This window comes from Lemur catta, chromosome 3, assembly GCF_020740605.2.
Source record: "Lemur catta isolate mLemCat1 chromosome 3, mLemCat1.pri, whole genome shotgun sequence".
Classification (NCBI taxonomy): domain Eukaryota; kingdom Metazoa; phylum Chordata; class Mammalia; order Primates; family Lemuridae; genus Lemur; species Lemur catta.
The window spans coordinates 115,606,018-115,629,337 of NC_059130.1; the positions used below are offsets into that span (position 1 = coordinate 115,606,018).

Genomic DNA, 23,320 nt, shown 5'->3' on the forward strand with positions numbered 1-23,320 from the left:
GCTAAGATAGTTTTGTGTGTTTGCTTTTAATTTTAAGAGACTTTATTTTTTTAGAGCAGTTCTGGGTTCACAAAATTAGGTCTGCAAAATTGGGCAGAAGAAACAGAGATTTCCCATATACCCTCTACCCCGACACATGCATAGCCTCCCACAATATCAGTATCCCCTATCAGAGTAGTACATATGTTAAAATTGATAAATCTACATTGACACATTATTATCACCCAAATTCCATAGTTATATTAGGTTTCACTGTTGTGTTGTACATTCTATGGATTTGAATAGATTACATGTATCCATCATTATAGTATTATACAGAGTAGCTTCACTGCAATAAAAATCCTGTGTATTCCACCTATTCATCCTCCCTTCCCTCCAGCTTCTGGCAACCGCTGATCTTTTTACTGTCTCCATAGTTTTGCCTTTTCCAGAATGCCATACATTGGAATCATATAGTATATAACCTTTTCAAATTAGCTTCTTTTACTTAATTATATGCATTTAAGTTTCCTTTGACATTTTTCATGATTTGTTAGCTCATTTCTTGTTAAGTGCTGAGTAAAATTCCATTGATGTACCAAAGTTTGATTATCCATTCACCTACTGAAAGACATCTTGATTGCTTCCAGGCTTTGGCAGCTATGAATAAAGCTGCTATAAACATCCATGTACAGGTTTTTTGTGGATATAAGTTTTCAACTCCTTTGGATACATAGCTAGGAGCACAATTGCTAGATCATATGTTTCTTATTGCAAGAAACTGCCAAATGCTTTTTATTTTTATTTTTTTTTTTGAGATAGAGTCTTGCTCTGTCGCCCAGGCTAGAGTGCAGTGGTGTCCTCACAGGTTATTGCAACCTCAAACTCTTAGGCTCAAGCGATTCTACTGCCTCAGCCTCCTGAGTAGCTGGGACTACAGGTGCGTGCCAATATACCCGGCTAATTTTTTCTTTCTTTTTTTTTTTGAGACAGAGTCTCGCTCTGTTGCCCAGGCTAGAGTGCAGCTCACAGCAACCTCAAACTCCTGGACTCAAGCAATCCTTCTGCCTTAGCCTCCTGCGTAGCTGGGACTACAGGCATGTACCACCATGCCCCGCTAATTTTTTCTATATATATTTTTAGTTGTCCAGCTAATTTCTTTCTATTTTTAGTAGAGACAGGCTCTCACTCTTGCTCAGGCTGGTCTTGAACTCCTGACCTCAAGCGATCCTCCTGCCTCGGCCTCCCAGGCTAGGATTACAGGCATGAGCCACCTCGCCTGGCCTCTGATTTTAATTTGTATTTCCCTGAATTACAAATGACGTAGAGCGTGTTTTCATGTGTCTACTTGTCATCCATATATCTTCTTTGGTGAAGTGTCTGTTTAAGATCTTTGACCCATTTGTTAATCAGGTTGTTTGTTTTCTCATTATTGAGTTTTAAGAGTTCTTTGTATATTTTTGGATAACAATCCTTTATTGCATATGTCTTTTGCAAATATTTCCTCCCAGTCTGTGGCTTATCTTTTCATTCTTTTGACAGTGTTTTTCACAAGAAATTTTTAATTTTAATGAAGTCTGGCTTATCAATTCATTCTTTCATGGATCATGCCTTTGGTGTTGTGTTTAAAAAGTCATCTCCAAACTCCAGGTCATCTAGATTTTTTCCTGTGTTATCTTCAAGGAGGTTTATAGTTTTGCATTTTACATTTAGGTCTATGATCTGTAGATCTATTTTGAGTTAATTTTTGTGAAGAATGTCTAGATTCATTTTTTTCATGTAGGTGTTAAATTATTTCAGCACCATTGGTTGAAAAAGGCTTTATTTTCTCCATTGTATTGCTTTTGCTTCTTTGTCAAAGATTAGTGGACTGTATTTGTATGGATCTATTTCTGGGCTTTGTAGTATGTTCACTGAACATAATGCCACACTGTCAGTGTGGCATTATTGACAGTACCGTACTGTCTTGATTACTTTATAGCAAGTCTTGAAGTCAGTCTCTGACTTTTTTCTTCCTGAGACTTCAATGTTTTGTTGATTATCTTGGGTTTTTTGCTTCTCCATGTAAACTTTAGAAGCAGTTTGTTGATATTCACAAAATATTTTGTGATTTTAACTAGAATTGCGTTGAATCTATAGATCAAGTTGGTAAGAACTGACATCCTAACAATACTGATTCTTCCCATCCATGAACATGGAATTTCTCTTCGTTTTGGATTTTATAGTTTTCTCATATAGATTTTGTATGTATTTTGTTACATTTATACCTAAGTACTTCATTTTTTGGTTCTGATGTAAATGGTATTATGTTTTTAAATTTCAGATCTACTTGTTCATTGTTGGTATATAGAAAAGTGATTGACTTTTGTGTATTAATCTTGTATCCTGCCATCTTGCTGTAACTGTTTATTAGTTCCCTGACCCAGACAGTTTTTTCTCGCAGTCATTATACATCTGTCTCTTATTCATTACTGCCTTGTGTCATTTCAACATTTGCAAATCTGTAGTACTCATTTCACCAGCATATAGCTGGCAGTGTTGTTACTCACTAAAAATGACCATGCTTTTTAAAAATATTTCAGTCTTACCAACTGTGAGTTCAACCAAGTGAAATTTGTCATAGTAGGAGAATAGTGATCATCACTGGAAAACATGTGTAAGTACTGACATCCTGCTTAAGGATCCACTAAGGTGGCATAAATTCAGGAATGATACACATTCTTTCCTAATGTGACATAATTGGTTATATTCTTCATTCAAAATTTTGCTCTACTGAAATTAGTCATTGTAATGATTGTGTTAGAAAATAGATTGTTCCAGAAACATGAAGCTCTCACTTTTTAAAGTAGACTTTATTTATTTTTTTATTTTTTGTTTGTTTGTTTGTTTTTTGAGACAAATCTCTCTGTTGCCCAGGCTAGAGTGCCATGGCGTCAGCCTAGCTCACAGCAACCTCAAACTCCTGGGCTCCAGTGATTCTCCTGCCCCAACCTCCCAAGTAGCTGGGACTACAGCCATGTGCCACCACGCTCAGCTAGTTTTTTCTATTTTAGTAGAGATGGGGTCTCACTCTTGCTCAGGCTGGTCTTGAGCTCAAGCAATCCTCCCACCTTGGCCTCCCAGAGTGCTAGGATTACAGGCATGAGCCACCACGCTTGCCAAGTAGACTTTATTTTTAAGAAAAACTTTAGGTTCATAGCAAAGTTAAGCATAAGGATCGGAGATTTCCCATATACCCTCTATGCCTACACACAATAGCCTCCTGCCTATCACGTTGCCCACCAAAGTGATACATTTGTTACAAATGATGAACCTACATTGACACATCCTTATCACCCAAAGTCCTTAGTTTACATTAGGGTTCGCTCTTGGTGTCATGCATTCTATGGCTTTGGACAAATGTGTCATGACGTATGTCCACCATTATAGTAAAAGCTCTCACTTTTTAAAAACTTTACTTAAGTCATGTATTCATCATTTCATAATCCATTATAAGCTGATTAATTATCTATATTTAAGATGGAGAATGCTTTATTGCTGTGGTCTAACTATAGATATTTATTGAACACCTGTTATATTTCAAATACTGTTTTATCATACTCTTTCATGAGGTGAATTATCCCCTAGCCTCTTTGCTTTGGAATCATACCAGTTATGATGTGTCACCTCATGATATAAAGGGGACTAGAGTTATAGTATGAGCTGATTTTGTAACCTTGAGCAAGTCACTTAACCTCCCTGAACTTTGATAAAATGAAAGGATTGCATCTTTCAGTTTTGAAATTTTGTGATTCTGTTTATTTGAATGAAAATCAAAGAAATTTAGAGATCCTCAAAGAAACCTGTATCTTATAAAAGTGACGAAACTGTTAATAGACACAGTTTTAATAATTTGATTTACAAGTTAAGTGTCCAGGTTGAGGCGTTTGCTCTTTTTGTCTTCAGGTGTAGCCCACCAGTGTTATCATGGTTTCATGAAGGCTGTCCAGGAAGGAAACATTCAGTGGGAGAGCCGAACTTACCCTTACCCCGGAACTCCAATAACTCAGCGGTTCTCACACAGTAAGTATTCACTGTGAAAGCAGATCCCACCCTGCTTGTGGTCATATTTCCAAAAACTTCTTTGAGGCATGTATTTTATCTGGCTTTTTAATGAAGAGATTGTAAAATGCAAGTTTATGTTTTATAACCAGAATTAGGGAAAAGTGTGAGCCTAAATATATTGTACTTTGTTAATAATAATTTTATATTCTGCTTTTTCATTTTCTCTACTCCAAAGAGTTCAAGGTGTTATGCTTAGAATTTTAAACATCTGACATTGTAGGGGGAAGACAAGGGAAAGGCATCATACATGAGGGTATTTCTGAGATCCTGCTTAGGCAGTAGCCGGACTTTAGTACTAAGTCTTATAATGACTATCTATTTTAACATAGTATATGTTCAGCAAACACAAAATTTGACTGGAGTCTCACAAAAATTTTGAAAGTGAAAGGTATTGATTATAAAATACAAATTTAAGTAGTAAAATTATAAATAAAATAGTCTTAGAGGCCAGCTACTCCAGATATACTCTTGTATCTAGAGGAGAGTTCAGTAAAGAATTATAAGTCATCATTGTCTTTGAGTTGGACCTGAATAAGTCAAAGGAACAGGCTAACCTATTGCTGTGTTTTCAGTTCTCTTAAGGAGTTATTTTTACTTATGCTGTTATAAACTGCCCAGAGCAGTGGGCCTCATAGTGTGATTCCTGGACCTTTGGGGAGGAGGGTGTCCATGAGGCCCCTTCAGGGACTCTCTGAAGTCAGAACTGGCTTTGTTTGTTTGTTTTAAACTATGTGTGTGTGACATTGAATAACACAGGATTACTAGAATAGTTCAGGGACTCTGCCTTGATTTATACTAAGACTCCATCCGTTTTACCCACCATTGCTTTTGTATTATTAGTGCCAATGCCAAAACTATGAAGCAGGCAAGTGTTGCTGTTATTATGTAAAAATAGTTTTGAGAGGGTCTCAAGTGTTCTGAGGAGTTCATAGACCGCACTTTGAAAATCACTGAAATGGACTATAAATGAATTCTTACTGAGAATATTTAATGAAATTATAGGAGGGTCCATATTAGGCCCAGTATTTATTGTTGAGGGAGGGAGGGGTAATTTCACTTACTTACAGATAATTGGAGTAAGAGGTAGATAAGATTTCTGCAGACTGAAACTTTTTTTTGAAACAAGTAGTTTTAGAACCTTAAGTGAAAGAAATTGAATGAATCTAGGCAAAATAGAAACCAGATTAGGAGATATTCAAGAGTGAGTAATTATCACAGCATTAGCTCAGCTTTCTTATGAGAAAGGGGAAAAATATTTTTCAGTTAACTAGCTTTTGAAATTAGCATTACCACAAAATAGAGACAATTGTTTGAAGGGGAAATAAAATGGATAGTACAATGAGTAAGCCCACAGAAGTTTAGAGGTTAGTGGATTTGGATGCTTGTACGTTTCTATGTGTCATTGTCTCTCTGACTGTCTCTCTCATTGTCTCTTTTGGTCAGTCTCTCATTGTTTCCTTCCATCTGTCTGTACATACTATCTGGTTTAACTGACAAACTGAAGAGACCCATTACAGGGAAAAGGACAGTTTTCAAAATAGGTTGAAAACAGGAATTCCTTCAATTTCTTTCTTTAGCTCCTTCCTCTTTCTATTATGTATTTCTCCTGTGATCTCAGTTTTCTTTCTTATCCCTAACTCATGTTGAGCTTGAGATCCACATTTCTAATTCTTCTTTTTTTCTTTTTTCTTTCTTTGTTTTTTTTTTTTTTACAAAGATGAGGTCTCACTCTTGCTTAGGCTGGTCTCGAACTCCTGAGCTCAGGCGATCCTCCTGCTTTGGCCTCCCAGAGTGCTAGGATTACAGGCATGAGCCACTGCACCTGGCCTTCTAATTCTTATATAATAGGATAATGATACACATGCTTGTTTGTTTTTGAGACAGGGTCTTGCTCTGTCAGCCAGGCTGAAGTGCAGTGGTGCAATCATAGCTCACAGTAGCCTTCAACTCCTGAGCTCAAGTGACCACCCCCCTCCACTCAGCCTCTCAACCATACCCGGCTAATTTTTTTCATCTTTTAGAGATGGGGTCTTGCTATGCTGCCCAGGCAGTCTCAAACTCCTGGTCTCAAGCATTCCTCTCACCTCAGCCTCCCAAAGTGCTAAGATTACAAGCATGAGCCACCATGCCCAGCTCACATGTTTCATACTCAATCAGGTAAAAGTGGAACTCAGTACTTTCCCCCACATTTTCTCTTCTTCCTAATTTAGTTAATGCGATCATCATTCTCTTAATTACATGAGGTTAAAGTCTTGCATTCATCTGTTTCTCTTGTTCAGCAAGAGCCAAATTCCATTGATTCTGTTCTCTCTACGATCTCCCTCATATCTGTTTCTTTTTCCCTTACCCTAACTTATGCTCTAATCACTGCACCTTTTCTAAATCATCCCAGTGTACTCCTAAATGGTCTTCTTGCCTTTTTGTTCTGTTTTCATCCAAACCTGGACTAGACAGTGTTGGCAATCTTCTCTAAAACTGGGGACAGTGCCACCTCCTAGGGCTTTTGGAAATGTGTAAGATCATTGTTTCTTGTCTTGACTGGAAAGCACTATAAGCATTTAGTAGGCAATGGCCAGGGATAGTAAGTGTCCTGTGGTGAATGGGACAATCCTACACACAACAAATTGTCCTGCCCAAAATGACAAGATCCCCCATCAGGAAACACTGCAGGTCTGAAACACACAACCAGCCTTTCATTCTTCCGTCAAAAAGCTTGATCCTTTCGAAATGCTGCATGTGGAAGTAAGTTTCTGCTCTGCTTGGCCTTTAAGGACCCAGCTTACCTTTTCAACCTGACTCACTGCCGCATCCTTATATGGCCAGGCTTCAGCCACATGCATGAGCTTCTTGATTGTGCCTGAAACTTCCCTGCTTTGTGATTTTGCTTGGAAGCCCTGATTTCATTTTCCCCCACAACCTTTCTTTCTCTCTTGTTCCTTTTTCATTCCAAGACTTGTTTGCCCTTCTTAATTGACTGAAAGTGTCCTATCCTCTAAAACTCATATCAAAGCCAAAAGCCACATTCTTTACAAATTGCTATCAAATTCCCCACCATGGAGGTTAAGCTCTTTTCTTTCTCTGGTTGTACTCCCTGAATACACTGTTCATACCTTCCTGCATTATTTATTGCTGTTTGTCTTTTGCCAATATTATCTGTGTGAGAGACTGCATGCAAAAGAAGAAAGAAGTTTGGACTTGGGGAACAAGTTTCTTAGCTCCTCTGACCCACAATTTCTTCTTCTGTAAAATGTGTATGACAAATTCTATTTATGCCACAGGTTTGCTCAGAAATGTAATTGAGGAAACACTTGTAAAATGTGTTTTAAGCTGTAAAGGGGTGATGCTGATGTCTCCTTCACAAGAGTGTTGTCTCCATATCTTAGAGGTACCATTCACAGCACCTCTTTCATAGTTGATATCTAATAAATTTGATGTCAATAAATTTTGATATCTAATAAGTTTTTCGGACTTAAGTGCAAAAAAGATATGCACAGTGCAGCATCTTTTCTATGTAAAAGTCTGGGACAAAAAAGGCAGGTATAGTAAAAAGGCCAATTCTCCTAGCTTTTTGATATGTGCATGGCTAATCATGCAAGGCTTGATTAATGTAGGATATCCTCTTCAGATTGTTGTAGGGGTCTACTGAGTCCCCAGTGTCGTGCTTTGAAAAACTTTTTAGTGTTTAGGCTTCAAATATGGTCAGGCAGTTCCATACACAATGCTGATTGTGCTCATGCAGGAGCCAGCAGGCTCAGATTGGATAATCACTCCTGCTTATTCCATAGTTATGTAATTACAGACCTTATCAAATATGTTCTGGCTTGTAGATGTGAGGCACATGACAGCATAGTCTCTTTAAGCATGGGATAAATGCCTTAGGATTTTTCCCTGGAGACGAGTGAGAAAACAAAAGAGAATTTAACATCTGAAAGTGCTAAAGTTGGAGTGTTCTATTCATTCAGGGAGCATTTATTGAATTCTCCATGCACCTCGGAAAATACGAAACTACTGAAAGATCTTGCAATTGAGATAATTACAGTATAGTAGAGAAGTATTCAGAACTGTGAAGAACTGTTTGCTTGCTGTGTGTGTAATTAAATTGTGAATATTTTACTTGTATTTGAACAGGGATTATTAGACATTAACTTGAGATATGTATCTTGTAATAGTTGTTCATGGAGCATTTAAGCCCATTTCGGAAAATTTGAAGAGGTTTAGCAATTGAAATAAACATTCTCAATATTATTTCTTAGCCCAGTATTCATACTGTACTATGAGCTGTAACTTTTAGCACATTCCAATGGTCTAGATGTTATGAGAGTAAAACGTTCTATTTGGGTAGAGAACTTGGGAAAAGGGAAATGACTACTTGAGCACTGGAAATTGTTCAAATTCTTAATTTTTTCTAAAAAGCTTATTTGAACTTGTTGGGTCTTCCTCCCAACTCCCACTAAGATCAATATGTAGGTGTCTTAAACAAAAACAGGCAATACACAGAGCTGAATAGGATGCTTAAAATAGTTGATTGTATCATTGATAGTTATTTTCTCATTCCATTATATCTTAGTTCTAAACATAGCTGCCTACATTGACTCCCTTCCTCTACTAACTTGATAATTGACTGCAGTCATTGAAAGTACAGTAGTATGTGAAAACTTGCCATTTTAGTTACACTAGCTTTGCATACTTTGGGCTGTGCCTTCCTCTTCCAGAAACCTTTGTTTGCTCAAAGAGAAGCAGGAAAATGCCAATTGCCCTATTTTAGTATAGGATTAAAATACATGTGGTAAGGATCTCATGGGGCCCAGCTGCTGGCTGGCTGGCTTTTCAATCCAAATAGAGAAGAAAAATGTTTGCTACCTCTTTGAAAAAATAGAGGCACTATGCTCTTGCTACACCAAGGAGGCAGCTGCCAAGAGTTTATGAGGAACAGGGAAACATAAACGAGCCCTTGACTCCTTTAGTTATGAAATCATGGATTTGTTTTATTAAACATTGTTATAATGAATACTCATTGAGGTTTCAGAAGCCATGGGACATTGCTAATTTTTGTTCTGGAGGTCTGGAATATCAAGTGAGAAGACTATTCTTTCATTCCTATCACCAGCTGGCTCAGTTCAAAATGCCCCGTTTGTCGGGATTGCTAGATCAGGATAGGTCTAAAGAGAACCAAGATATCTGGAGTTGAGCTCCTTTAGTGGAGATTAAAATGTGACTCCAGTAATTGTCCTTTTGTTCATCTAATGTTCTCTAATTTGATCCTTTGTTATTTTCAGTTCTTAGCAAATCTGAAACATGAGCAATGAAATTTCATTGGACTTCTTAATAGACTTTCTTGTTGCGATGTGGATTGAAAAACTGATTGAGATGTAGATTAGAAATTATTTTTAAAGGCAAAGAGAGTCAATGGAAGGTGTAAAACCATTTAAATCCTCATACTTCCATATACCATTGTAGTGTTTTTGAGCTCTGGGAATATAGCAAATATTTTGCAAGTGTGAGCCTATTGATGATAGATGGCATTTCATTTCTTCACATCTGTTTTCCCTAATTTCTTTGGTAATTTGAAAAGGCTGCAGCTCCATTATTGCACATTATCAGAGGTCAGATAATTTAGATTTACTCCTTCTACTGACCGAGATTACTAGGTTTAAGTGACTAAACACACGGCTTTTAAATGTCTACTATAGAGTCCCAGGGGACTAACAGGTGGTCTGAGTTAAGAAAAACAGGAGAGTTATTTCCAGAGCAAGAATATATTACTTAGGTGATTATAGCAGTGGCATTGGTTGAGTCAATAGTAATAACATTTCCCCTTTTCTGAACTTGACTAAGTAGTGCCAGAGTTCAGAAGAGATCTTAAAAATAATGGTGTGCTAAACTGAATGAGACCTACAAATAAGCTGGATGAACATGCACTAGTGCATTGAGTCTCTGAATTTCTTTTCCCTTTCCCCTTCCATTTTTTTTTTAAAGAGTGCAGTGCTCCATGCCTCTTGCATTCAAAAGAAAAAAAAAAAAAGAAAGAGTGCAGTGGCATCATCATATATTACTGTAACCTCCAACTGCTCAAGTGATTGATCCTCCTGCCTCAGCCTCCCGAGTAGCTGGGACTACAGGCCTGTGCCACCATGCCTGGCTAATTTTTCTATTTTTTGTAGAGACAGGGTCTCACTCTTGCTCAGGCTGGTCTCAAACTCCTGGCATCAAGCAGTCCCTCCCATCTCAGCCTCCCAAAGTGCTAGGATTACAGGCATGAGCCACCATGCCTGACCTCCACTTCCTTTTACATGATGCTAAACTGTTAGTTTCATATGAACATTGAGAGATCTTTTTTCCCCTCTGGCATGCATGAAATGGATAGCAAGGAAAGCTCTGCTTGGGCCTCTTCCTGAAATCCAATATGGCAAATGCAAGACTGTAAGGAGTGTGGTTATCTTTTCTGAAGGATAGAGACTACAAGGTCACAGAACTCGTGCCTCTTGCCTACCCTGTCTTTGGTCTTTCTGATTTGGGGGATAAGCCCCTTCCACAGTCATTGTCTCTTTTTCTTAGGAATGGTGCCTGGCGATGTGTATATAATCATCTAATCAAAAAGGTTCTTCTCAGAGACCTTCGTATTAATTTTATTTCTCTGGTTTTCTAGTCAGTATCAATCAGCCTGCCTTGGTAGCTTTTGGATATACCTAGGGACTTACTGACTTCCATGCTTTTTCCCTCTGTTGCTTTGGGACCAGTCCAAGACCATACTACTTCTGAATTTCTCTGGCTGCCCTTTGGAATTCATAAAAACTGTATTGCTTCAGTCACATTGGTCTTTATGTGTGGTTACTTCATGCCATTGATTAAAATTGTTTTTTGTCATTGTGTTTCATACAAAGATTTGTTTATTGATTTGTGCTTCAGATTTCATTTGAAACAAAAACAGTAAGAGGAGGACTGGAGGAGAGAAATAGGAGGACAGAGTGCATCTGTTAACACTATCTTTGCCTAGCCTTAAAGGATAATGATGCAGATTTAGATTAATTATGTAGCTGTTCTCAAATTTCACTCATTGAGCACCCTTAATCTGAACTTTTGTATGTTCTTGCTGGAATTGTACTATCTTACTTAATGACATCATTGTCAGTTTGCTTAGTGTGCTCAGAAATAAAATTTTCATAGCTTTTCTCTGTCCTTGTTTTAAAGGATAATGTGATATTGACCAACCTGAAGACAAGAGGCTGGTTATAGAAATTTGGTACTTAGTAACAAAGTTGCTGAATGTTTGCAATAATTGAGCTCTGAAAAATATGGGCTATGGTTAAAATGTTGGAGGTGCCCTCAAAATTAAACAGCAGTTATTCATATATTGTTTTCTTTCTAGGTGCATGCTATTATGATGCTAATCAGTCTATGTATGTGTTTGGAGGCTGTACTCAGAGCAGCTGCAACGCTGCCTTCAATGACCTTTGGAGACTTGACCTAAATAGCAAAGAGTGGATCCGACCTTTGGCTTCAGGTAAGAGATGAAATGCTGATCTTTGCCTTCTTACCAGATAATTCCCTTGGCATGGAATCTCTACCTGATCCTTTTTGGTGTTGGTCTCCAGGGTAAGTTACTGAGGCCCCAGGTCCTTTTTCAAAATAGCTGTGTAAATGAAACGAGTAATATTCTTGTCTAAGTCTTTGAATTTTTTTTTTTAAAGTATATTTTATCATTAGTATTGGTGCTCTGCCAAAATTGCTATACTACTGTGTGAATTCATTTGCATGGTTTTCTCAAGTACTTGTACAGGTATGATACGCTGTTTGGTATGAGGTTGAAGTGAGAGCAGAAATACAGAGTCATGAGAACTGTGGCAGACTGACAGAAGTTATTGTCCCAGGGCTAAGGCAGTATCTTTTGTTATTGCCAGCTCAGATATTTGGGGAGTGTATGGGACATGCCTCTGCTAGTAACTCTTAACAGCTCGGGGGTGTGGGAAGATTCCATGGGAGGTACATTCCTACACAGTCCCACTATGCCAGAAATCTGGCAAAAAGAAACTAGATTATTTTCTTCTTTTTGACCTGACTTTTCCTGAGGGAAAAAAATAAAAAAACCAATTGTTTTTGCACTCATGAGATGGGACAATTCGAAGAGACACAGTTATAAGATTGCAGGGGCTGGTATGATAGAGAAATAGAGTCCACTGTATTTAAAGAATTCAGCTAGATTTGTTGGCAAGCTTTTCCCAAAACATTCTTCATTTGGCTTTTCAAGGTGAGAGCTCAGTCTTAGGAATAAGGAGACTTGGGTTTTCCTGGGACAGGTTCCTTATTTAGGCCTTGCCTTACTTAGATTACTAGTTGGAAGACAACATGGCATATTAGAAAGGGCACTGGAGTAAGTAGTGAGGAGACATGAGTTTCATTTCGTGGCATAATCACCAGTTCTCTATATAACTATGAACAAGTTGCTGCACCTCCCTGGGAGAAATGTGGAGTAGGACTAGATGATTCTATTTTTAAATGGGCTGAGAAAGCTAGTTTATGTTTCCCTCTGTTTATATAACCTCTGCTGTGAATGTATAGGCCAGGGTCTTAAAGCTACTTATGAGAAGAAGCTCTTGTTCTTATGCCTGCAATAGGCAAATATAGGAGGAGCAAACTGACAGTGGATACTCACGGATGTGGCTGGGTTTTCTGTTGATGAAATTCTTTATGAAAATTATTGAAGGCTGGGCACGGTGGCTCATGCCTATAATCCTAGCACTTTGGGAGGCTGAGGCAGAAGAATCACTTGAGGCCAGGAGTTCAAGACCAGCCCAAGCAATACATTAAGACCGGTCTCTACAAAGAAATAGAAAAATTAGCCAGGCATGGTGTTGCATGCCTGTATTCCTGGCTACTTGGGAGGCTAAGGTAGGCGGATCACATGAGCCTAGCAGTTTCTGGTTGCAGTGAGCTATGATGACGCCACTCCACTCTAGCCTAGGCAACAGAGTGAGACCCTGTCTCAAAAAAAAAAAAAAAGAAAAAATTGGAAAGATAACAAAATGATAATCTTATAAAAAGTTTGAAGGTTAGTACTATATTAGGACCTTCAGAATTTTATACTTTAGAGGGTCTCCTTTTCTAGCCCTTTGTTCCTGATTATACTTAGTGCATTATGGGTTTATATTTGGAGTCACAGATCCTAAAATGTAAAAGGTCTTCTCAGTTCAAACATCCTATTGTCACTGTACTTGGTATTTTGTCCAGGCCCCATTTCAGAGCAGCTTTGATTGTTCCAATCACAAAATATGAATACTGGCTTTCTCTGTTTTGTAACCAAGCTTTATGCCTTTGATAATTTGGCATGGGTGTTGCTGTCTCTTGGGAAAGTGGGGCTCTTGCTTTGGGACCTTCATAGCCTGCTGCCAGCCACTGTGCTTATTTCTCCCTGTAAGATGGACATGAGATTTTTTTTTTTTTTTGTAAACCACCAAGTATAAAAACTATGCTTTAAAACCCCAAGTTATTTAGAGAAATAACTGGTTTGGTAATTTAGGTTCTCTAAAGAATCTGAATTTTTAAAAAATAGAACATTTAGATTGTTCCCTTTGATAAAACATATAAGCTCCTGAATGTTTACAGTAATTTTCTAACAAAGTGTCTCAAAGAATCTAGTTATTGCCTCACCCTAATCTACAATTAGAACCTAGTTTTAGAGGAAGGAAAAACTGAGCTTTTTGAAATGTCTACTTTAAAAAAAACAATAGTTTAATAAAGAGCCCTATGAGCTTCTCATTTAGGCAGAAATCCCATGGGAAGATTCCCTGAGGAAATGTTTCTGTATGCTGTCATGAGTCCCAACCAAAATCACTTCCTAACTGAAACATCTGTGAGTCTTTCTGAACAAAACACAGTTGTTCATTTGTCTTGATGTGCCTGACTCATCCGTTTTAGTGCGTTGAACCAGGTAGGTTGGAGGGTGGCCTGAGGGAGAGGGTGCTATGCACCTCCTTTTAATGTCAGTTGTGAGGGTGATCTTCCAGCATTCAAATACATGCAAGTGGTGATAGTATCTTTGAGAGTGTTTAAGTCTTCACAAGTGTAGCTGTTGGAGAAGGAAGAGCACTTTTTGGTTGGGAGCAGAGAGTCTTGATAGAAAATGCTCCTGCATCATGTCTTGTTACATGTGTATTTGGTTATACTGCAAATGAGCATGAGCATTCTCATTTTGGTTGGAGCCTTAGTCAGCTCAGGCTATCATAACAGAATATCACAACAGAAATTTATTTCTCCCACTTCTGGAGGCTGGAAGTCTGAGATGAGAGTGCCAGTGTGGTTGGGTTCTGGTGAGGTCTCTCTTCCTGGCTTGCAGATGGCCACCTTCTCATTGTGTCCTCACATGGCAGAGAGACAACTCTGGTATCTCTTTCATTTCTTATAAGGGAATTGATCCCATCATAGGGGCCTCATTTGCATGACCTCATCTAAACCTAATTCTTCCCCAAAGGCCCCATCTCCAAATACCATCACATTGAGGGTTAGGGCTTCAACATATGAATCTGGGGAGGACACAGTTCAGTCTGTACCAGTTGGAATTAATGTGATTTGCCAATGAAAGCTTGTCTTTAGTTCCTTTCACAATGATAGAAGGTGCTCCATCTGGAGGTAGGGTGGTGATGACAGATCTAACAGCTGAAAGAGACCTACAGCTAGTACTTCTCAGACATTTCCAATGAAGTACCTCCTTCTCCCTTTTCACCTGCTCTGGTGCCCCTACTCTCGTGGAGCTTATATTGAAATGAAGAAGAAACAAAAAACAAGTAAGCAAATTGTTAGAAATTATGAAGGAAACAAGGAATGAAATCTAGAAAAAGAAGCAAAGAGCTACTTTAAACAGGAGACTTTTTTTTTTTTTGCTGAGACCTAAAGGATGAAGAATGGAGGGAAGTGAGAACAGCATGTGCAAAGACCCTGGGGCGGCAAAGGACATGTTGGAGGAGTTGAAAGCAGACCTTTGTGGATGTAGCATAATGAGCAAGGGGGCTGGTGGCACAGATGGAGTTGAGATGTAGACAGGAGCCAGCCCATTCACAGGCCAAGGCAGGGATTCAGAAATCTTTGAGATTTTAAGGTGCATTGATCCAATTTACATTTTGAAGAGCATTTTGCCACTATTTAGGAAATGAAGGAAGGCAAGAAAGTAAAGCAGAACAGATGGGAGGCTATCAAAATTGACAAGACTTCCTGATCAATTGGATTAGGGGAGGGAGAGAGGGCCAATCAAGGAAGACTTAAGTTCCAGGCTTGTACAGCTAGATAAGATGGTGGGACCATTTGCTGAAGTGGAGAATAAATATTTGGGAAATATTTAGTTTTTGTTCCCTATTAAACATTTAAATGGTGGTATCAAATAACTAGATGTTATGGGGGTTTGACATTTAAAATAGAGGGCTTGACTTCTCTTAAATGACAGCACAGTGTTTCTGATGTTCAGTTAAATTCTTCTCTCAGCTTTCATTTGTTCATATAACAAATATTTATGGATTTGTTCTAGATGCCAGGGCTACATGAGTCAATAACGGATAAAAATCCGAGCCCTAATGGAGAATACATGAATACATTCAAATGAGGGGAAAATGACAAACACATAGTATATTAGATAAAAAGTGCTATTGAAGAAAAGCTACAGTATGGCTTAGGGGGATTATAACAAGAGGGATCAGTGAGAAGGTGACATTAGAATGAAGATTTGTTGGGTATAAGGTGTAAGCTGTCTGGATATCTAAGGTAAGAACATTCTAAGCAGGATAACCAGTGAAAGGCCCAGGTGGGGGCGTGCTTGGGATAGTCAAGGGATAATGAGGAATCCAGCATGGCTGGGTCAGAATAAACAAAGGAGAGGAGGTTGGACACATAATGACAGGGGAGTATCATATATGTAGGGCTTTCTGGCTGTTGTGATACATTATATTTGTAGGACTTTGTCATATTCTTTGAGTGAAATGGCTAGTTGTTTAGGTTTCTCAGAAGAGACTGTGTAAGAAGGCAAGTATGGAAGCAAGGAGGCCAGTTACGAGTTGGTAGCAATAATCTTGGCCAAATATAGGTGGGTAACAAAAGCTTAAAACTGAATGGATTTGATAGAGCCAAACTGATTTGCCCCTGGTTTGGATGGAGAATGAGAAAAGAGAAAGAGGCGTCAAAGATGACTCTTAAGATTTCTACTCCGGGCATTTGAAAAGGTAGAGTTGCCATTAACTGAGATGAGGAAGACGATGATCAGGGTCAACAAGGGGCAGGAGAAATGAGAAATTCCATTTGAAACATATTAACATGTTAGAGATGCCTATTAGGACATCCAGATGGATCTGGAGTTCAAGGGAAGGGGATAGCCATGTGGGTTCTTTAGCACTGCAGTCCCCAACCCCCTGTCCATGTCCTGTTAGGAACTGGCTGCACAGCAGGAAATGAGCAGCCGGTGAGTGAGCGAAGCTTCATCTGTATTTACAGCTGCTCCTCATCGCTGGCATCACCTCCTGACTCTGCCTCCTGTCAGATTATTGGTGGCATTAGATTCTCACAGGAGCCCCGACCTTAATGTAAACTGCACATGTGAGGGATCTAGGTTGCGCGTTCCTTATGAGAATCTAATGCCTGATGATCTGAGGTGGAGCTGAGGCGGTGATGCTAGCGCTGGGGAGTGACTGCAAATACAGATTATCATTAGCAGAGAGGTTTGACTGCACAATAAATGTAATGTGCTTAAAATCATCCCAAAACCATCACCCCCTCCCCAGTCCCTGGAAAAAATTGTCTTCTGTGAAACCAGTCCCTGGTGCCAAAAAGGATGGGGAATGCTGCTTTAGCATATTGATGGGTTTAAAGCAGTGAGCCTGGATGGGATTACCAAGGGAGTGAGTGAAGATAGAGAAGAGGTGTAATGGCTAAGTCTGGGCGACTCCAGCATTTGGAGATCAGGAGACTAGGAAAGGAGCACCCCATGAGTTAGAACACCGGGATCCTGTGGCATCTGTGAAGCCAGCATTCTTGAAAGGTGTTTCCAGGAGAGGAAGAAATAATGAACTATGTCATGTGCAGCTAAGAGGCAAGTCATGTGAGTCACTGAGAATTGACCTTGGGTTTAATAAAGTGGGCATGCTCAGTGAATGGTAAGGAGAAAGCCTGTTCATAATAGTTTTAAGAAAATGGGAAGAGAGGAGTTGAAGACAGGGAGTATAAATAATACATTGATTTCTTTTTTTTTTTTTTTTTGGAGGAGTTTTACTACAAAGGAGAGCAGAGAAATGAGGTGCTAAGTGGAGGTAGGTATAGAATTAGACGTTTATTTTGTTTTGTTTTGTTTTGTTTTGTTTAGAGACAAGGTCTTGCTCTGTCACCCAGGCTGGAGTGCTGTGGCACGATCATAGCTCAGTGCAACCTAAAACTCCTGGATTCAAGTGATCCACCTGCCTCAGCTTCCTGAGCAGCTGGGACTACAGGAGTGTGCCACTATGCCCAACTAATTTTTTTTTTCTTATAGAGTTGGGGTCTCGATATGTTGCCAGGGCTGTGTTATTCTTTTTAAGATGGCAGATTTTATAGCATGTTTATATGCTGATGGAAATAATCTTCTAGAGGGAGGAATTGATTTGGATAGAGGGGGAGAATTGTTAAGAGCAGTGTCTTTGAATAGTGAGAAAGGCAGAATCAAGTGGAGGGGTTGGCAGGAGAGAGGAACATTGTATGTCTATAAGAACAAAAGAGAATATATGATTGTAGATGCTGGTGAGTGGGTAGATGTTGTGGGACCTGGGGAAATTCTCTACTGATTGCTTTATCACTCATGTAAAATAATTGGGGGTGGAACAGAACAGAAGCCGCCTTTAGAAATCCTGGCCAGTGATTATGAACCTACAATTGTGTACATTGTACTCTTTGCCAAGTGGTTTCAGGAAGTTGAATGTTTCACCTTCTAGTATTATAGGAAGGTAACACCTTCTTTCTTTTTTTTTTTTTTTTTGAGACACAGTCTCACTTTGTTGCCCGGGCTAGAGTGCCGTGGCGTCAGCCTAGCTCACAGCAACCTCAAACTCCTGGGCACAAGCGATCCTACTGCCTCAGCCTCCCAAGTAGCTGGGACTACAGGCATGCGCCACCATGCCCGGCTAATTTTTTCTATATATTTTTTTAGTTGTCCAGATAATTTTTATTTCTATTTTTAGTAGAGACGGGGTTCTTGCTCAGGCTGGTCTCGAACTCCTGACCTCGAGCAATCCACCCGCCTCGGCCTCCCAGAGGGCTAGGATTACAGGCGTGAGCCACCGCGCCCGGCCAACACCTTATTTCTTAATCAGATTTGTTTTACTCAGCCTGTGTTCAATTCCCAAAGCAAACGAGCATTTCTTAGGATAGGTACTTTGAAAGACTAAGGTTTAAATCACTGTTTTTAAAATAAATTACTTCTTATTCAGACCAAGGCTGATTTTGGCTTGTGTTTAATACAGAATCATCGTAAGTCACACTGCCTTTACTTTAAATCAAGATAGATGTTTTCAAGTAGAAATCTTACATTTAAAACTGAAGTATTCTGATTTTCAAAACTTCTTAAAGATGAACCCACACCCATTTACAAAAGGGGAACAAAGTTCAGTTTTAAAACTTTCTATAGTTAGAAGAGTCTATAAATATTGGGAGAGTCTGTAAGTATTAGGTGAAGATTTAAAGCTCAGCCTATTATCTTCTTAAGTAGTACTAGAGCACAGTTGATTTTGCAACCACATTCTCCCCATAAAATCATCTTTCCCAAAGATTTTTTCTCTTTCTAGTTTCTTCCCTTTTAGTCGCACATACAATTCCAGGTGATGGCTTATGGGTTCAAGCACTTTGTTTTAGGAAAAAATGCGCTCAGAGACAGTGATACACACCTAGGTGCCTGTTCTTGGCCTTGCCACTTCTCAGTTACTTTCCTTTAAACTTAATCACTTTTGCCTTCTCTGGGCCTCAATTTCCTTCTCTGTAAAAAGAGGAAGAAGAGACAAGATCACTGTTCATAATAATCATGTAATGGATTATGCGCCTTTATTCACATCACCTGGGAAGCTTACATAAACTATAGATTCCTCGGCCTCATAGTGGACTCACTCACTGAATCTTGGGTTAGGGTTGGGATGGTGGATCGGCATTTTTGAGAAAAGGGAAAACGATATCTTCTTGCATTCTTTTGTATAATCTGTCACCTCACTCAATGTTATCACACAGTGAGTCATGTGGGTCAGTAGCGTGTTAAACTGAACTCCTCGACTATTGTCAAGGAAGAAACATAGCCACTCTGTGCTCTCTTAGCTGCTGCTTTGTAGAAATAGCTATACCTTTTACCCCAGTTAGTCAGGAGCGGTCTACTGTGCCAGGAAATGCATATGGACCTTAAGAGGTTTTTAGGGGTGGGGTGTTGGTTATCCCAGCTTCTTCATACATGCTATCCAACCTTCATGCCAACCTGACAACCTGATGGTACTACAATTATCCTCATTTTACAAATGAGGAAACTAAAGCTGAGAATCACCTAGAAATTTACTTAAGATCACACAACCAGTAAGTGATGGAGTAGAGATTGAAAGCCAAGATTATGTCCCTAAAGTCTGTGTTCTTTCTACTAAGCCAAGTTTTGTTTATTTTATTTTATTTTATTTTTGAGACAGGGTTTTGCTGTCACCTAGGCTAGAATGCAGTGGCCATATCACTCGAACCTTGCACTCCTGGGCTCAAGTGATCCTCCTGCCTCAGCCTCCCAGGTAGCTGGACTATTGTGTTGCCCAAGCTGGTCTCAAATTCTTGGCCTCAAGCACTCCTCTTGCCTCAGCCTCTCAAAGTGCGGAGTAGTTTTATTTTTTCTTATAATTTACTTCACATTACATTTTTTAAGACTTTAAAATAGACATTTATTTTAGAATAGAGCAGAGCTTCTATATATCACACACCCAATTTTCCCTATTGTTAGTATCTTGCATTATAGTACACTGTGATAATTAATAAAACAATATTAAAGTTTATACTTTATTCAGATTTCCTGATTTTTTTTTAACTTAATATCCTTTTTCTGTTCCAAGATCCCTTGATCCATTACATGCAGGCTTTTTGTCTCTTTTAGGCTCCTCTTGTCCGTGATAGTTTCTAAGACTTTCTTGTTTTTGATGACAGTTTTGAGGACTGCTGGTCAGGTATTTTGTAGACTGTCCTTCAATTTGGGTTGGTCTGATGTTTTTCTTATGCTTAGACTGGAATTATTAGTTTTGGGGAGGAACACTGCAGAGGTAAAGTACCATTCTCATCACATCTGATCAAGAGTGCCTATTGTCTGTAATCCTAGCACTCTGGGAGGCCGAGGCGGGTGGATTGCTCGAGGTCAGGAGTTCGAGACCAGCCTGAGCAAGAGTGAGACCCCGTCTCTACTAAAAATAGAAATAAATTATCTGGCCAACTAAAAATATATATACAAAAAATTAGCCGGGCATGGTGGCGCATGTCTGTAGTCCCAGCTACTCGGGAGGCTGAGGCAGTAGAATCGCTTGAGCCCAGGAGTTTGAGGTTGCTGTGAGCTAGGCTGACGCCACGGCACTCACTCTAGCCCGGGCAACAGAGTGAGACTCTGTCTCAAAAAAAAAAAAAAAAGAGTGCCTGTTGTCAACATGATTTGTTACTGTTGATGTTAACCTTGATCGCCTAGTTGAGATAGTATTTATTAGATTTCTCCACTATAAAGTTACTCTTTTTCTCCCCCTTTTCTTTTTGTTTGTTTTGAGACAAGATCTCACTATGTTGCCTAGGCTGGCTTTGAACTCCTGGGCTCAAGTCAGCCTCCCACCTCAGCTTCCCAAGTAGCTGGGATTACAGACACACTACTGTGCCTGGCTTAATTCTTTTTTATAGTCTATTTTTCTTTCCTGTCATTTGTAGTTGACTTTGGTCCTTGACATTCCATTGAATTTTAGGGAAATAACTAAGCTATCTGACTACTGTGTTTATCATCAGAATCAGGAAAGGATAACGAGAAGAAGGTATGTCATTTGAAGAGACTTTTTCATAGCTTAAAGAATTTCTAAATATCAACATGATTTGCCTTTCTAATTTTTTTGTTGTGGAGCAAGATGCTGGAGACAAGATGTATCTTTTATTATGACCTAAGACAATTAAATTATTTGTAGCTATTCAGAATCATAAGCTCCATTGGAAATAATTTTGGTTTTTTAGGACTATTCTGTAAAGGAATAATCATATCTCCCAAAATCACTGAGTAATCCTGCAGAAAAAGCTAGGAGCTGGGGCAGGAAAGAGTATTGATCATATCACATGTCTGTAGGAAGGCCAGAATATCCTTAAAAACTGGAAAGTGCTGCAGCTGTCCAGAAATAACTGTGCAGAGTGTTGTTATTGTTTCTCTCACAATGTAAATGAAACCTTAGAAAAGATGTACATGGGACTTTTAGATCCATTGCTAAAGCTTTCTGTCTTGTGTCTGGTGAAAAAGCTTAGGCTTAGGTTCACGTGATACTGTCCTTTCCTCAACCTTTGGTAATGTTGCCAGGAAGTGTCAAAATCAGGGAGTATGGGACTGATACCTGGTATCAGGTATAACCAGAGCTGCTGATAGTAGAGTCTGTTCTCTCTCTCTCTCTCTCTTTTTTTTTTTTTTGGAGACAGAGTTGTCCTGGCAAGTGCCGTGGTGTTAGCCTAGCTCAAACTCCTGGACTCAGGCAACCGTCCTGCCTCAGCTTCCCGAGTAGCTGGGACTTCAGGCGCATGCCACAGCACTGGGCTAATTTTTCTATTTTTAGTAGAGACAGGGGGTCTCGCTCTTTCTCAGGCTGGTCTTGAACTCCTGAGCTCAAGCGCCTTGGCTTTCCAGAGTGCTAGGATTACAGGTGTGAGCCACCATTCCTGGCCTACTAGAGTCTGTTCTGGGAAACTATCTCCCAGTCCTTCCTTTGTCTTAGGTCCCAGGTGTCAGTGGTGACATTGAAATAGCTGGATGTGGCATTTTTAAGAATAAGGTATTACTGTACTCACAGACATTGGATTCTGCTTTTTAGCATTGTTTTACACCTAAACACTTTAGACATTTAAAAAATTATCATCATATGCAAATGTGTTCTGAGAATGCCAACTCTATGGAGATAGGGAAGAAGTGGGTCCTTATTAACTGCTGAATATCAGACCACATAACAAGAGGGTATGCATGTCTTTTAAATACACTCCTACCTTCTATTCTGTGTCTTAAAAACAGGTAATTGATCTTAATTGTTTTAATTTCTTTGTGAATGAGAAGACCCTATAATTTTACCTACAGATCTTTCCTTGATTACCAAATGTTTTTATTACCAAATATATTAATATGTCTGTCCTTAGCTTTTTCTCTTCCACGTTCAAAATCCTGCATTCTTTAACTTTTAGTCATTTGGTCAAACTCATGAGCATTTTTTAATCCTTTCTTAAAACACTGTAAACCTTTTCTTATTTTAGATAAAAGTCCATAGTGTCACTGAGAATAAGCAGTGACTTACCTTAGAATTCTCAGCTTTCAAACCTATACGCTGTGATCCTGTCTGCCTGTCATCTTGATGAGCAGCTTTTGGTTACTCTTCGGTTCCCTGTGCAATAAAACTTTCAAACCCTCTAATGTCGTTTCTGTTCATTCTCAGGTATCCATGTAATCTCTTCCTAGTAATACTTCATGTTTTATGACCATAATAAACTTCATTTTGTATGATGCCTTATCCCTGTGTATCTCCGGTGCTATATAGATTTATTAACTATATTTTATGCCCTAAATGAAATTGTAGAAGGTTAATCTTAAATGGGGGAATACAAAAGATATTATCCCCGAGTCATTTCTAACTTCTGCTTCCCCAGGAATGACCCTTTTGGTTCTAAGAACCCTCAGCAGTTCCATGGACCAACTCATGCTTGGTGTTCCCTGTTTGGCTCTGTATTCTCATATAATCAGGATCAGGCTAGTTTCTCAAGTTTTCCACCTCTCATGACTTTGAGAAGATTTTGTAAAGAATCTACAGGGTGCTCTTTCTAGGTGGGTAAGGGCTGTCTGTGTTGGGTCATTTATTAACTTATAAATATCAACTTAAATTCTGGGGGATGATCCTTTAAAAGCTCAGCCTCTCCTCCCTTCTTTGAAAGATGGACTCGTGAACTGTGCTTTAATTCATTCTGCTTTTCTGACAAATTGTGCCCCCGATAATTTCTTCTTTCTCATAATTCTCTCTAGAAG

The 23,320-nt window shown here is 39.1% G+C and overlaps 1 protein-coding gene across 1 annotated transcript in view; it reads left to right on the forward strand.

Moving 5' to 3' along the window:
- The window catches only part of FBXO42 (F-box protein 42), an 83,719-nt gene that overhangs the window by 33,781 nt on the left and 26,618 nt on the right, over positions 1-23,320 (forward strand). Inside the window, exons 3-4 of the mRNA XM_045548618.1 lie at positions 3,925-4,041; positions 11,450-11,584. Coding sequence (XP_045404574.1) covers positions 3,925-4,041; positions 11,450-11,584 — 252 coding nt within the window. The remainder of the gene's footprint in view (positions 1-3,924; positions 4,042-11,449; positions 11,585-23,320) is intronic.